Source organism: Tachyglossus aculeatus, unplaced genomic scaffold (genome assembly GCF_015852505.1).
Source record: "Tachyglossus aculeatus isolate mTacAcu1 unplaced genomic scaffold, mTacAcu1.pri scaffold_101_arrow_ctg1, whole genome shotgun sequence".
Taxonomy (NCBI): Eukaryota; Metazoa; Chordata; class Mammalia; order Monotremata; family Tachyglossidae; genus Tachyglossus; species Tachyglossus aculeatus.
This window is the reverse complement of record NW_024044842.1, coordinates 2,289,006-2,305,394: the sequence shown is the minus strand read 5'-3', so window position 1 is coordinate 2,305,394 and position 16,389 is coordinate 2,289,006. Positions and strand designations below refer to the sequence as shown.

The following is a 16,389-nucleotide window of genomic DNA, read 5'->3' as shown; positions in this document are numbered from 1 at the left end:
ATACAATCAATTGATTAGTACGGGAATTCAGCTGACGCATCCTGAAGTCCCAAATCTAGGGAAGCAAAATCCTTTTATACACCCTCATCATCCATGGCTACATGACTACATGCCCAGTTCAATCAATCCCTGTTTTCCCTCCTACTTAAATTTGGGAGCCCACTGTGGGATAAGGATTGTCTCTGGCCTGATAAATTGTGTCTACCCCAGCACTTAGAAGAATGCTTGATGCAGAGTAAGTGCCTAACAAATACCATAAAAAATAATCAATCAATCCATCGATAGGGATTTTTAAGCACCTACTCTGTACAGACACTGTGCTAAGCACTTGGGAGGGTACAGAAGCATTGGAAGTCGTGATTCCTGTCTTCAAGGAGCGTATGATCCAGTGGGGAAGGCAGGCACTTAAATAAGCTACCGGGAAGGAGAAGTGAAAGAGATTCAAGCTGCGGATACCTTAGCCCTACTGGGGCCAGGGTGAGTCTCAGGAAGTGTTCTCTCTTTCTGGGGTGTGTATGGGGCTGGAATTTGGAATTTCAGACACCCCGTGCTTTCGTTTTGCTTCTTTTAAACGGCATCGGTTAAGACCTCACTAGGCGCCAGGCATCGGGGTAGATACAGTCCAACTTGATTTGCTTGTATTCATCGCCTTGCACAGAGTAAGCTCATAACAAATACCATGATTATTTCTATTTATTATTATTATACCCAATAGTCAAGATGGACAAATCCCTGTCCCACATGGATTGCACAGAGTAAGCTCTTAACAAATACCATGATTATTATTATTTGTCATTATCACACCCAATAGACAAGCTGGACAAATCCCTGTCCCACATGGGGCTCCGAATCACAGTCCTTATTTTGCAGATGAGGTAAACTTAGGCACAGAGAAGCAAAGTGACTTAATGATAATGGCATTTATTAAGCGCTTACTATGTGCCAAGCACTGTTCTAAGCACTGCCCAAGATCGCCCCAGGTCGCATAGCGGGCATGTGGTGGAGCCGGATAAGAATCCGGGAGCCCTGTGATTCCCGGGCCCGGGCTCTTTCTGCTGGGCCACGCTGCTTCTGCTGCTTTGAGATGCGGAAAACCCATGTTCTGTGTCCCCTCTTCTAGACGTGGCGGCCGGCCACGCAATGGCGAAAGAGAATCGCACCTCGTCTACCGACTTCATTCTGCTTGGCCTCTTCCAGGATGCGGACTCTCCCAAGCTCCTCTTTTCCCTGGTCTTCATCGCCTTCTGCACAGCCCTGGTGGGTAACGTGACCATGATGGTCCTCATCCACACGGACCCCCGCCTGCGCACGCCCATGTACTTCCTGCTCAGCCAGCTCTCCACGATGGACCTGCTGTACATCTCCTCCATCGTCCCGAAGATGGCCGCCGACTTCCTGTCCGGCAAGAAGGCCATCTCCTTCGGGGCCTGCGCCGCTCAAATGTTCATCTACCTGACCCTGGCGGGGTCCGAATGTTTCCTGCTGGCCCTCATGTCCTACGACCGGTACGTGGCTATCCTCCACCCGCTGCGGTACCCGGTCCTGATGAACGGAAGGGTCTGCGTCCTCATGACCCTGGGGTCCTGGCTCCTGGGTGCCCTGGACGGCCTGCTGTTGACGCCCATCACCATGACCTTCCCCTTCTGCCGCTCCCGGGAGATCCGCCATTTCTTCTGCGAGGTCCCGGCCGTCCAGAGGCTGTCGTGCGCGGACACCTCCCTCTACGAGACCGCCATGACCGTCTGCTGCTCCGTCATGCTCCTGGTCCCGTTCACGGTCATCGCCGTGTCCTACGGGCTCATCTTGTCCACGGTGCTCCGGATGAAGTCCTCACAGGGGCGGCGGAAGGCCTCGGCCACCTGCTCCTCCCACCTGATGGTGGTGGGGCTCTACTACGGGGCCGCCATATTCACCTACATGCAACCGGGCTCTTTGCGAAGCCCCGGGCAGGACAAGGCCATCTCCGTGTTCTACACCATCATCACTCCCATGCTGAACCCCTTCATCTACAGCCTGCGCAACAAAGAGGTGGCCAGAGCCCTGAGGAGGGGTCTGCGGAGGTGTGCTTTTTCCCCCAGAATGGGGAAAATCGGGGTTTCTAAAGACGTAGTGTGACTAAGCCTTCCTTTCCCCTTCTCCCGCTCCTCTCTGAATCGCCCTGACTCGCTCCCTTAATTCATCCCCACTCCCAGCCCTACAACACTTATGTACATATCTTTAATTCATCTATTTAACTCAACGTCTGTCTCCCCCTCTAGACTGTAAACTCATTTTGGACAGGACATGTGCCTGTTTACTGTCGTACTCTCCCAAGCGCTTAGTACAGTGCTCTGCACACAGTAAGCGCTCAATAAATACGACTGAATGAACGAATGGGTTGTTTGGCGCTCTTGACAAGGCAGAAGTGGACTCTGAGGAGGGGGTGGCTTTGCATTCCCTATGACGGTGAACCTTGTGTGGGGCGGGGATGCTGTCTGACCTGACTACCTTTTTATCTACCCTGGCGCTTAGTACAGTGCTTGACGTGTGGGAAGCACTGGAGAAATAAAAGCAGCACGGTCTAGTGGAAAGAGCCAGGACCTGGGGACCAGAGTCAGTTGCTCGGTCACTCATATATTTTGAGGGCTTACTGTGTGCAGATCACTCTACTAAGCTCTTGGGAGAGTAGGATACAACACTAAACAGACACATTCCTTGCCCCCCACAAGCTTACAGTCTAGCGGGGGAGACAGACATTAATATAAATAACGCCAGAGGACTTGGGTTCTAATCCCGTCTCCGCCATTTGTCCGTTGGATGACCTTGGGCGAGTCACTTATCTTCTCTGTGCCTACCAAGAGAAGCCGCGTGGCTCAGTGGAAAGAGCTCGGGCTTTGGAGTCAGAGGTCATGGGTTCAAATCCCGGCTCCACCGATTGTCAGCTGTGTGACTTTGGGCGAGTCACTTCACTTCTCTGGGCCTCAGTGACCTCATCTGTAAAATGGGGGTTAAGACTGTGAACACCCCCCCATGGGACAACCTGATCATCTTGTAACCTCCCCAGCGCTTAGTACATAGTAAGCACTTAATAAAATGCCATTATTATTATTATTATTATTATTATTACCAACTCTGTTATACTGTACTCTCCCAAACGATTAGACCGGTGGTCTGACAGTAAGCACTCAATAAATATTGAGATTGTGAGCCCTCTGTGGGACAGAGACTGTGTCCAACCCAATTTGTTTATATTCATCCCAGCTCTTAGTATAGTGTCTGGCACATAGTAAGCACTTAACACATACCACTGTTATTATTAGTATCATTATTATATACCACTGATCAATGGATTCCTCTAGGCTGTAAACTCCTCGTGGGCCAGGATTACACCTATCAACTCTACCGTACTGTACCCAGTAAGCGCTTAATGAATACCACTGATTTATTTTCCAGAGCTTTTGCAGAAAAGAATATAATACACCTTTTCGTGTTCTATGCTTCATTGAGAACCACAACAATAACAGTGATAATCATTAATTAATAATTACTGTACAGTAATAATCGCCGGCATCTGCATTGACAAAAGAGAGTTGTAGATCGAAGGATTAACGGAACTTGTGACAGGCAGGGACAATTTACGGATTGTACATAAGGATGTAAGCCGGGAATTCAGATACGGATGTAAGGCGGAAGGCCGGGAATGCGGATAAGGATGCCAGGAAGGAAGATAAAGGAAGGAAGATAAACGATGTAAGGCAGAAGTCCAGGTAAAAGAGGAAAATAGGGAAATAAGCCTGAAGGCCAGGTTAAAAACGGAAAGCCAGGCTTGGGAAATACTGACCACTGGAATAAAGGAAGTAAGCGCAACTAAGCAACAACCACTGCAAACTCTACCTGAAAACAATTGAGACCAGTAGTTGGCAATTTTTGGGGGCGGGAGGGGAAACGGGATGGGGAGACTGCGGAGAGGAGAAAAGTGGGCCAATAGCAGAAGGAACCCGCACTCGATGGGCCTGAGGGAAGGTAATAATAATACTTATTATTACAGTATTTGTTAAGCACTTACTAAACGCTGGGCACTGTTCTAAGCACCGGGGTAGATAAAAGCTTATCAGGTTGCACAGAGTCCCTGTCCCACATGGCTCACAGTCTTAATCTCCATTTTCCAGATGAGGTCACTGGGACACGGAGAAGTTAAGCGACTCGCCCAAGGTCACACGCAGACAAGCGGCGGAGCCGGGATTAGAACCCACTTCTTCTGACTCCCAAACCTGGGCTCCAAAAGCCGGCAGAGTGTTATGGTCGGGGTGACTCAAAAAAAAACATAAAAGAGGACGGAATATCGATCTCACTCGGATAGATCACATATTGTATCATGTATGAGCGTCGGCTTTCTAGGATCGATAGGGTTTTGTTTTTTTTTAATAGTGAGTGCTTTGCAATGTGCCGTGAACTGTACTAAGCACTGGGGTAGATTCAAGCTAATCAGGTTGGACACAGTCTCTGTCCCACGTGGGGCTCAGAGTCTTAATCCCCATTTTACAGATGAGGTAACTGAGGCACAGAGAAGTGAAGTGACCCGCTCAAGTTCACCCAGCAGATAAGTGGCAGAGCTGGGATCGGAAGCCAGGTCCTCTCACTCCCAGACCCATTCTCTATCCACTAGGCTACACTGCTTCTCGGGGTTAAAGGGGCTGGCAAACCTCGTGGGTCAAAAAGAACTTTTTCATTGTATCTTCTGGGCTGCAGCCATTTGGAAAGAAGAAAAAAGATACTGCTACATTTTGGGCATCAGAGGTGAGGGAACAGAGTCCGCTCAGGGAATATCCCGATCCTCTTTGGTACCCAGCCTTCCCTGGACTTTAGATCATCGTCTCCCGTGCTCTCTCGCCCGCGAAAAACGGTTTTCTTTTGCATTTTTCCATCGCTGCTTATTTTTCTCTCCAGGGAGGGAGAGAGCAGCCAAAGCCGACTGATGATGAAACTCAGAGAAAGCAGTCAATTACTGTCTTTTCCTGACCGGAGATGCCTCCAAAATTCCTCAGGCCGGAACCAATTAAAGAAGCCACGGTCAGCCTCCTGATACAAGCCGACTCTCTCTGCGACTCTCAGCCCCAAGAGGCATGAAACCTCAGGCTGATTCACTAATGCCTCTCTCCGTGCACCCGAGTTATTTAAAGCCCGCGTTCCTCTCCGCTGTGGCCATCACCTCTTCCGAAGAATCTGCGGTTGCAGCGGCTCAGAGCCGGATTCATTCCACTGGAACAATCCGCCCTTTCAAACCCTTCCTTCCTTCTTTCCTCCAGTCCCCAAGTCCTTTCACCTCTCTCATCTTCTTCCTGGGAGAAAGGTAGGTAGCAGATTGCGTCGTCTCCCTTTCTTGACGGGAAGTCAAGTCAGCAAGTCAATTCCTCCGTTTATCTATTCATCCATCCATTCCTCTATCTACCCACCCATCCATCCGTATGTTGCCAACTTGTACTTCCCAAGCGCTTAGTACAGTGCTCTGCACACAGTAAGCGCTCAATAAATACGATTGATTGATTGATTGATCCTTCCACCTCCCTCCACCTTGTAAAAAACCCGTCAGAAGAGAGATCATAGCCCGCCTTATAAAAGGGAATTACCTTGAAAAGCAGATTTCTGTTTACTTGGAGAGATAGGGTGATCATTTTCTAGTCAAATCTATCATTTACATTTCAAATGTCCTTTAGTCGGGGTGTATGTGTGTGTTTGAGTGTGTGTATGTGTTTTCATTTGTGTTTACATTCTATTAGCCCGGCAACAGTATCTTTCCTCCGACAATTATCCAAATGCTGTGAAATGGACTCTGACTTTTTTTTTTAAGGCATTCTATATCCTTTACATCTCCGTCTTCTAAGTCCTCAAGTCATTTTCTTTCTCTCTGGCTTCTTCTTCTTCTTCTTATTGCCCCCTTCCTCTCCCTCTCCCCCCACCCCTCCCCATCTTTCCCCTTTCTCCTATCCCTTGCCTACTCTCGCTTCTATTTTCGTCCCGGAGTCTGATTTCTCTGCTCCTGATTTCTGTTGCTCTTTCTCCTCTCACCCTCAATTCTCTTTCATTCATTCAATCAATCGGATTTATTGAGCGCTTACTGTGTGCAGAGCACTTTACCAAGTGCTTGGAAAGTACAAAATTCGGCAATATATAGACAGTCCCTACCCAACAACGGGCCTGCACACCTTTTTATTTATCTTCCATCTGCTTCTCTCCCTCCGCTTTGTTCTCCCTTGCCCGCTCAACTTCATCCTCTCATATTTCCTCCCACCACATCCCTGTCTCTTTCAACCTCCATCCTTCCCTCCCTGGATCTCCTCTTCTCTACCTCCTTTTCCCCTCTGTTCCAGCTGCTTCAACCCTATCCTTCCTCTTCTAATCACCATCAATTCCTTCTTCCCCATTTGCTTTCCTTCATGGCCCGCCTGTCTCTTAACCGATCCATCTGGGGAGCAGCACGACTCAGTGGAAGGAGCCTGGGGCTGGAAGTTGGAGGACCTGGGTTCTAATCTTGGCTCTGCCACTTGTCTGCTGTGTGACCTTGAGAAAATCACTCATTTCTCTGTGCCTCACTAACCTTGTGTGCAAACGGGGGATTAAGACTGTGAGCCCCATCCATGTGGGACATTATAATGAACACTGGGGTGGATATAAACAAATCAGATCAGATACAGTCTCTGTCCCGCATGGAGCTCACAGTCTTAATCTCCATTTTACACATGAGGGAGTGGAGGCACCAAGAAGTGACATGACTTGCCCAAGGTCACCCAGAAAACAAGAGGCTGAGCCGGGATTAGAACCCAGATCCTTCTGACTCCTTTGCCTGTGTTCTGCCACTAAGGCATGCTGCCACAACTTTAATAATAATAATAATAATGTTGGTATTTGTTAAGCTCTCACTACAGGCACTGTTCTAAGCGCTGGGAAGGGATACAAGGTAATCAAGGTTATCCCTTGTGGGGCTCACAGTCTTCATCCCCATTTTCCAGATGAGAGAACTGATGCCCAGAGAAGCCAAGTGACTTGCCCAAAGTCACACAGCTGACAAGTGGCGGAGCCGGGATTAGAACCCACGACCTCTGATTCCCAAGCCCGGGCTCTTTCCACCGAGCCACGCTGCTTCTCTGTGTAACTACCTTTGTATCTTGTATCTCTGTATCTTGTAACTTTGTATCTGCCCCAGTGTTTAGTACAGTGCCTGACCCATTATAAGCTCTTAACAAATACGATTTTATTTTAAAAAAGTATCTCAAAAAATAAAACATTAAAAAAAACCCTGCGGCCTGATAACTGATGGAATTTCCACCATAGATGGGGCTGAAATGTCTATTCTCCCTCCTACTTAGATTAGAAGCCCCACGTGAGACCGGAGTAAAAATAAATCAAGGCAGACTCAGTCTCTGTTCCTCATGGGGCACACAGTGTAAGTAGGAGGGAGAACAGATATTGACTCCCCGTTATACAGATGAGGAAACTGAGGCACGGAGTGGTGAAGTGACCTATGGCGACACAGGTGGATGGCACTGCCAGGATTTTTTTTTTATTTTAATGGCATCTGTTAAGTGCTTACTATGTGTCAAGTACTGTTCTAAGCACTGGGGTAAATACAATAATAATAATAATAATAATAATAATAATAATAATAATAATAATAATAATGGCATTTATTAAGTGCTTACTACGTGCAAAGCACTGTTCTAAGCGCTGGGGAGGTTATAAGGTTATCAGGTTGTCCCACGGGGGCTCACAGTCTTAATCCCCATTTTACGGATGAGGTAACTGAGGCTCAGAGAAGTTAAGTGACTTGCCCACGGTCACACAGCAGATGTGGCAGAGTCGGGATTCGAACCCGTGAACTCTGATTCCAAAGCCTGGGCTCTTTCCCCCTCGTCCCCCCTCCATCCCCCCGTCTTACCTCCTTCCCTTCCCCACAGCACCTGTATATATGTATATATGGTTGTACATATTTATTACTCTATTTATTTATTTTACTTGTACATTTCTATCCTATTTATTTTATTTTGTTGGTATGTTTGGTTCTGTTCTCTGTCTCCCCCTTTTAGACTGTGAGCCCACTGTTGGGTAGGGACCGTCTCTATGTGTTGCCAATTTGTACTTCCCAAGCGCTTAGTACAGTGCTCTGCACATAGTAAGCGCTCAATAAATATGATTGATTGATTGATTGATTGATTCCCACTGAGCCACGCTGCTTCAGAGCTAGTCCCTGCACATGAATCTGTGACCTTTGGACATTTGATATCCGCCCCAGCCCCAGAGCACTTATGTACATTCTTGAAATTATATATTATAAATTATTTATTTACACTGAAGGCTGCCTCCCCCTCTAACTCGTTACAGGCAGCGAAAGTGTCTGCCGACTCAGTTATATTGTGCTCTCCCAAAGCGCTTAGTAAAGTGCTCTGCACATCATCATCAATCGTATTTATTGAGCGCTTACTATGTGCAGAACACTGTACTAAGCACTTGGGAAGTACAAATTGGCAACATATAGAGACAATCCCTACCCAACAGTGGGCTAATAAGCGCTTGATAAATACCGCTGATTGCTTGATTGACCGACTACCCCACATGAGGCTCACAGTCTAAGAAAGAGGGAGAACGGGCACTGGATGCCCATTTTGGAGATGATATTCCCGAGGCCCAGCAAGTGAAGTGACTTGCCCGGGGTCACAGAGCAAATAATCGGCAGAGCCGGAATTAGAACCCTCTGACTTCCCCAAGCCCCATACTCTTTCCACAAGTCACGCTGCAACTCGGGCAGGTGTCTCCCCCAAAAATTCAGGCCCCGTTTCTCCGCTCCGCGAGAAACTCCAACGCTTCCCCACCCACTTCCACATCAAACGCTTGCGAGCCCCAAGGGGGACAACCTGGTGACCTTGTGTCTACCCCAGCGCTGAGAACAGTGCTTGGAACATAGTCAGCGCTTCACAAATACCAAGATTAATTAATTAACAGTGCTTGGAACAAAGTAGGTGCTTAACAAATACCATCCTTATTATTATCGAATGGAAACTCCTCGACAGTGGGTTTAAAACCCTTAATCTTCTCTCATATCTCACCTCACTGCTCTCCTACACAGTCCGGCCCGCACGCTTGGCTTCTCTAACGCCAACCTTCTCTCTGTACCTCCATCTCCTCTACCTCACCATTGACTTCTGTCCTCCTCACATCTGACAGGCGATGACTCTCCCCACTTTCGAAGGCACTTACTAAAGGCCCTTCTCCTCCAGGAGGCCTTCCCTGACTGCGCCCTCCTTTCCTCTTCTCTCACTCCCTTCTGCATCGCCCTGACTCGCTCCCTTTATTCCCCTCCCCTCCCATCCCCGCAGCACTTACGTCCTCAGCCGTCATTTATTTATTTCTGCTAACGTCCGTCTTCCCCTCTATCCCACAGGCTCGTTATGGGCGGGGAATGTTTCTGTTTGCCGTCGTATCGTAACGTCCTTAGCCGTCATTTATTTATTTCTGTTAACGTCCGTCTTCCCCTCTATACCACAGGCTCCTTATGGGCGGGGAACGTTTCTGGTTAGCGTCATATCGTACTCTCCCAAGCGCTCAGTACGGTGCTCCCTCAGTAAATAATAATAATGACGGCATTTGTTAAGCGCTTACTGTGTGCTGTTCTAAGCGCTGGGGGGATACGCTCCACTGACCGACTCGTTTCCGTCCGATTTCCAGCGTCCATTCCGTCCGCAACGTCTTGGACTCCCCCGCTCGGGAGAGCGGGCGCGATGGAGGGAGGAAACGCGACGTCTTCCACCGACTTCATCCTCCTGGGACTTTTCGGCCCGGGCGAGTCGTCGGGCCTCGTGTTCTCCCTCCTCTGCGGCGTCTTCCTCACGGCCGTGGCGTCCAACTCCGTCCTGATCTCCCTCGTCTGGGCCGACCCCCGGCTCCGGACGCCCATGTACTTCCTGCTGGGCCACCTCTCCCTCATCGACGTCCTGTACATCTCCACCACCGTGCCCAAGATGCTGGCGGACTTCCCGCCCGGGCGGGCCACCATCTCCCTCCCCGGCTGCGCGGCTCAGCACTTCGCTTACCTGACCCTGGCGGGGGCCGAGTTTTACCTCCTGGGCCTCATGGCCTACGACCGCTACGTGGCCGTGTGCCACCCCCTGAGGTACCCGGCCCTGGTGACCCGGAAGGCCTGCCTCGCCATCGTGGCCGTCTCCTGGCTGGCCGGCGGCGTGGACAGCTGCCTGCTGACCCCCATCACCATGAGCCACTCTTTCTGCGGCTCCCGGAGGATCGACCATTTCTTCTGCGAGGCCCCGGCCGTGCTGAGGCTGGCGTGCGCCGACACGACGCTCTACGAGACGGCCATGTATTTCTGCTGCGTGACCATGCTCCTGGTCCCCTTCTCCGTGGTCCTCGCCTCCTACTCCCGCATCCTCTTCGCCGTGTACCGCCTCGGCTCGGCGGAAGGCGGGAGGAAGGCCCTGGCCACCTGCTCCTCGCACGTGACGGTGGTCACGCTCTTCTACGGGGCTGCCATGTACACGTACATGCTGCCCCATTCCTACCACACGCCGGCCCTGGACAAGCTGTTCTCCGCCTTCTATACCATCCTCACCCCCATGCTCAACCCTTTGATCTACAGCCTCCGCAACAAAGACGTGGCCAGGGCCCTGAGGAGAGCGCTGGGAAGGTACGCCGCCTCCGGGAAGCCCTCGGTTGATGCGTTCTGATGGCCTGAATCTCCTTCACCCATCGATCCACCTGTGGAGTCTAACGAGCCCTTCCTTGGGGCAGAGAACCGCAATAATAATAATAACGATGGCATTTATAAAGCGCTCACTACATGCAAAACACCGTCCTGAGCGCTGAGGAGGTTACAAGGCGATCAGCTTGTCCCACGGGGGGCTCGCAGTCTTCATCCCCATTTTACAGACATGAGTCTGAGTCAGGTCATGAGTTCAAATCCCTGCCCCGCCACTTGTCAGCTGCGTGACTTTGGGCAAGTCACTTCACTTCTCTGAGCCTCAGTGACCTCATCTGTAAAATGGGGGTGAAGACTGTGAGCCCCCCGTGGGACAACCTGATCACCTTGTAACCACCCAAGCGCTTAGAACAGTGCTTTGCACGTAGTAAGCGCTTAACAAATGCCATCATTATCATTATTATTACAGACGAGGGAACCGAGGCGCAGAGAAGCGTGACTTGCCCAAAGTCACACAGCCGACAATTGGCGGAGGCGGGATTTGAACCCCTCACCTCTGACTCTTTCCACTGAGCCCCGCTGCTTCCTTCTGGGAGAGTGCAATACGACGGAACCGGTAGACGGCTTTCCTGCCCACGAGGGGCTTAGAGTCTAGGGGATTCGATCAATCGATGGTATTCATTGAGCGTCTCTAGATGCTGCCAACTTGTACTTCCCAAGCGCTTAGTACAGTGCTCTGCACACAGGAAGCGCTCGATAAATACAATCGAACGAGTGAACTGAGCGCTCACTGCACGCGGAGCACTACACTTGAGTGCTTCGGACAGTGCGAGACGACCAAGTTGTGCACCTGTTTCCTGCCCACAATCGATAGTACTTATTGAGCGCTTACTGGGTGCAGAGCACTGTACGACAAGCTGGGGAGAGTCATTATTATTATTATTTATTATTTACTATCCTACTTATTAATGATGTGCATCGATATATATATCTGTATATATGTTTGTACATATTTATTACCCTATCTATTTTACTTGTTCCTATTTATTCTCTGGGCCTCATCACTTCTCTGGGCCTCAGTTCCCTCATCTGTAAAATGGGGATTAAGACTTTGAGCCCCCCGTGGGACAACTTGATCACCTTGTATCCCCCCCAGCGCTTAGAACAGTGCTCTGCACATAGTAAGCGCTTAATAAATGCCATTAATATTAACTAAATATATATATTGATATTATATATATATAATAATATAATGTATATATATATATATATATATATATATTTTGCTTCCTCTTTGCACTTGGATTTGCATCCTTTATCCTTTAGAGAAGCAGCGTGGCTCAGCGGAAACAGCCCGGGCTTGGGAGTCAGAGGTTGTGGGTTCTAATCTCGGCTCCCTCACTTGTCAGCTGGGTGCCTTTGGGCAAGTCACTTCACTGCTCTGGGCCTCAGTTCCCTCATCTGTAAAATGGGGATTAAGACTGTGAACTCCACGTGATCTACCTCAGCGCTGAGAACTGTGCATGGCACATAGTAAGCGCTTAATGAATGTCATTATTATTATTTATCCACCCCACACTCAGCCCCACAGCGCTGATGTCCTTATCTGTAGTTTATTTACTTCTATTAAGTCTATTTCTAGACTGTGAGCCCACTGTTGGGTAGGGACAGTCTCTATATGTTGCCAGCTTGTACTTCCCAAGCGCTTAGTACAGTGCTCTGCACACAGTAAGTGCTCTATAAATACGATTGATTGACTGTTTGATTGATTAATGTCTGTCCCCCCTTGAAGACTGTATGATCCTTGTGGGCAGGGAAAAAGTCTGCCAACTCCGTTGTATTATAATAATAATAATGATGGCATTTATTAAGCGCTTACTATGTGCCAAGCACTGTTCTAAGCGCTGGGGCGGATACAAGGTGATTAGGTTGTCCCAGATGGGGCTCACAGCCTTCATCCCCATTTTACAGATGAGGTAACTGAGGCCCAGAGAAGTGAAGTGACTTGCCCAAAGTCACACAGCTGACACTTGGTGGGGATTTGAACCCATGACCTCTGACTCCAAAGCCCGGGCTCTTTTCCACTGAGCCACGCTGCTTCTCTCCCAAGTGGGTCAGAGGGCCTGGGTTCTAATCCCGACTCCGCCATTTGTCTGCTCTGTGACTTTGGGCGAGTCGTTTCACTTCCCTGTGCCTCTGTTACCTCATTCATTCATTCAATCGTATTTATTGAGCGCTTACTATGGGCAGAGCACTGTACTAAACGCTTGGGAAGTACAAACTCATCTACAAATCGGGGATTAAGACTGTGAGCCTCGGGTGGGATGGGGACCGTGTCCGACCGGATTAGCTTGCGTCTACCCCAGCGCTTAGTACGGTGCCTGGCACGTAGTAAGCGCTTCACAAATACCGATTGTCAAAAAGTGGGACTGAGGGAGTCCCTGTCGTCCATAGGGAAAGAAGAAATCTGGGAAAGTCGGGAGCAAACCAACAGAAAAGCAGCAGGGCCAGGAATTCCGGAGGAGCTGGCAGATGCAGGTGGACGCCGGGTTAATAATTGTGGTATTTGGTTAGCGCTTCATTCATTCATTCAATTGTATTTATTGAGCGCTTCCTGTGGGCAGAGAACTGTACTAAGCGCTTGGGAAGTCCAAGTTGGCAAAATATAGAGACGGTCCCTACCCAACAACGGGCTCACAGTCTAGAAGCGCTTACTATTTGCGAAGCACTGCACTAAGCGCTGGGGCTCACAATCTTAGCAGCGTGGCTCAGCGGAAAGAGCCCGGGCTTTGGAGTCAGGGGTCATGGGTTCAAATCCCGGCCCCACCAAGTGTCAGCTGTGTGACTTTGGGCAAGTCACTTCACTTCTCTGGGCCTCAGTGACCTCATCTGTAAAATGGGGGTGAAGACTTTGAGCCCCCCCGTGGGACAACCTGATCACCTTGTAACCTCCCCAGTGCTTAGAACAGTGCTCTGAACAGAGTAAGTGCTTAATAAATGCCATTTTTAAAAATCCCCCTTTTACAGAGGAGGGAACTGAGACGCTGAGAAGGGAATTGACTTCCCCAAGGTCACACAACAGACAAGTGGCAGAGCCGGGGTTCGATGGGCCCATGTTCTATCCGCTAGGCCACGATGGTTCTGCCGTTCTTTCTTGGCCTGGCCCGTGGCCACGGTGTTATCAATCAATCAATCAATTAATCATATTTATTGAGCGCTTACTGTGTGCAGAGCACTGTACTAAGCGCTTGGGAAGTACAAGTTGGTAACATATAGAGACGGTCCCTACCCAACAGTGGGCTCACAGTCTAGAAGAACAAAACCAAACATACTAACAAAATAAAATAAATAGAATAGACATGTACAAGCAAAATAAATAAATAAATAAATAGAGTAATAAACATGTACAAATATATACACATATAAAACTCCATTTATTTATTTATTATTACTCTATTTATTTATTTATTTATTTATTTATTTTACCTGTACATATCTATTCTATCTATTTTATTTTGTTGTACGTTTGGTTTTGTTCTCTGGTTTTGTTCTCTGTCTCCCCCTTTTAGACTGTGAGCCCACTGTTGGGTAGGGGCCGTCTCTATAGGTTGCCAACTTGGACTTCCCAAGCGCTTAGTACAGCGCTCTGCACACAGTAAGCGCTCAATAAATACGGTTGATTGATTGATTATAATGATTATTATTACATATATGATTATTAATTATGATTATTGGGTGGGTTAGCCGGGGGGTCCGCAGCCGGACAGAGCCCCCTCCTCCCCCCAACCAAAGGAGGTTGGGATTCGAACCCAGGGCCTGGGCCGAGCCGTCGTCGCCTCAGCGGCTATCACACTGACACACTGTCACACTGTTACCAGCCTGTCCCTGGAGAAATTTAGGGGGTCACCGGAGTTTAGGGCCCATCTGCACCCCGTACTCGGGCTCTGGAACCGGTTTCTATTCCATTTATTTTATTCTGTGAGTATGTTTGGTTTTGTTCTCCGTCTCCCCCTTTTAGACTGGAAGCCCACTGTGGGGTAGGGACTGTCTCTAGATGTTGCCGATTTGTACTTCCCAAGCGCTTAGTCCAGTGCTCTGCACATAGTAAGCGCTTAATAAATACGATCGATGATGATGAGGATGATGATGGTTTCTCTCACCTACGAGATTGGGTGGGAAAGGGAGGGGAGGGGTGATGGAGAGGATCCCAGATCCGGATCGTTTTCCTACGGAACTATTCGGGCCACGTTTCCCAACTTTCCAGGAATCCCCAGTGATTGTCCACCGCATCCAACAGAAGCTCCTCATCGGCGGCTTTAAAGCAGTCAACCACCTCGCCCCCTCCTACCTCACCTCTCCGCTTTCCTAAACCAACTCGTCTCATACACTTCCCTCCCCTAACCCTTCTCCCCTCCTCTCGCCCTCATCCCGCCTCTGGCCTGCAAAGTCCTCCCTCTTCCAAATCGTCATGTTGCCAGTTTGTACTTCCCAAGCGCTTAGTACAGTGCTCGGCACATAGTAAGCGCTCAATAAAGACGATTGATGATGGTGATGACAGACACTCACTCTCCCCATCTTCCAAACAATATCTCCTCAAAGAGCCTTCCCCGACTGAGCCGTCATTTCCTCTCCTTCGGATTTGCTCCCTTTTCTCCCCACGGGCACTTCTGCATATCCAAAATGTATTTCTTTATTCATTCCTTCAATCGTATTTATTGAGCGCTTCCTGTGTGCAGAGCACTGTACCAAGCGCTTGGGAAGTACAAGTCGGCAACAGATAGAGACGGTCCCGACCCGACACCGGGCTCCCAGTCTAGAAACGGGCTCCCAGTCTAGAAATCAATCAATCAATCAATCAATCGTAGTTATTGAGCGCTTATTATGTGCAGAGCACTGTACTAAGCGCTTGGGAAGTACAAATTGGCAACACATGGAGACAGTCCCTACCCAACAGTGGGCTCACAGTCTAAAAGAAATGTTAGCATCTGTCTCCTTGTCTAGACTGTAAGCTTCCCGTGGGCAGGGAACATCTACAAACTGCTGCATTGCCACCTCCCAGGCGCTCAGTGTTGTGTTCTGCACTCGGTGAGCGCTCAATAAATACCACCGATTGGGTAGGAAGAAAAATTAGCCGAGAATCAGAGGGAGGAGGAAGCATCCAACTTCAGGTGGTACAGAGAAGCAGCGTGGCTCAAGTGGAAAGAGCCCGGGCTTTGGAGTCGGAGGGCGTGGGTTCAAATCCTGGCTCCGCCACGTGTCTGCTGTGTGACCTTGGGCAAGTCACTTGACTTCTCTGGGCCTCCGTGACCTCATCTGTAAAATGGGGATGAAGACTGTGAGGCCCCCGTGGGACAACCTGATCACCTTGTAACAGCCCCGGCGCGTAGAACAGTGCTTTGTACATAGTAAGTGCTTAATAAATGCTATCATTATATTATTATTATTACAGAGCATCCCATCTGTAAAATGGGGATGAAGACTGTGAGCCCCCCATATGACAACCTGATCACCTTGTAACAGCCCCAGCGCTTAGAACAGTGCTTTGCACATAGTAAGCGCTTAATTAATGCTATCATTATATTATTATTATTATTATTACAGAGCATGGCTCAGTGGAAAGAGGCCGGGCTTGGGAGACAGAGGTCACGGGTTCTAATCCCGGCTCTGCCACTTGTCGGCTGTGTGACTTCGGGCAAGTCACTTACCTT

General features: G+C 49.1%; 2 protein-coding genes across 2 annotated transcripts; both read left to right on the top strand.

The window, feature by feature from the left end:
* The first annotated feature begins 1,140 nt into the window (after positions 1 to 1,140).
* LOC119922248 (olfactory receptor 2T27-like) lies at positions 1,141 to 5,106 on the top strand. Its single transcript, XM_038742207.1, has 4 exons — positions 1,141 to 2,111; positions 3,666 to 3,729; positions 4,729 to 4,820; positions 5,025 to 5,106. Exons 1-4 carry the CDS (start codon positions 1,141 to 1,143, stop codon positions 5,104 to 5,106), a joined length of 1,209 nt encoding a protein of 402 aa, XP_038598135.1.
* Positions 5,107 to 5,294: 188 nt separating this feature from the next.
* On the top strand, positions 5,295 to 10,709 carry LOC119922247 (olfactory receptor 2T1-like). Its single transcript, XM_038742206.1, has 2 exons — positions 5,295 to 5,329; positions 9,697 to 10,709. Exon 2 carries the CDS (start codon positions 9,750 to 9,752, stop codon positions 10,707 to 10,709), a length of 960 nt encoding a protein of 319 aa, XP_038598134.1. The 5' UTR covers positions 5,295 to 5,329; positions 9,697 to 9,749.
* Positions 10,710 to 16,389: the final 5,680 nt, after the last annotated feature.

Coding starts and splice junctions, on each gene's coding strand:
- LOC119922247 (XM_038742206.1), top strand. CDS start 9,750: ATGGAGGGAGGAAACGCGACGTCTTCCACCGACTTCATCCTCCTGGGA.
- LOC119922248 (XM_038742207.1), top strand. CDS start 1,141: ATGGCGAAAGAGAATCGCACCTCGTCTACCGACTTCATTCTGCTTGGC. Junction 2,112..3,665: donor GGGGTTTCTAAAGACGTAGT/GTGACTAAGCCT, acceptor TACGGATGTAAG/GCGGAAGGCCGGGAATGCGG. Junction 3,730..4,728: donor AAGGAAGGAAGATAAACGAT/GTAAGGCAGAAG, acceptor TCTGGGCTGCAG/CCATTTGGAAAGAAGAAAAA.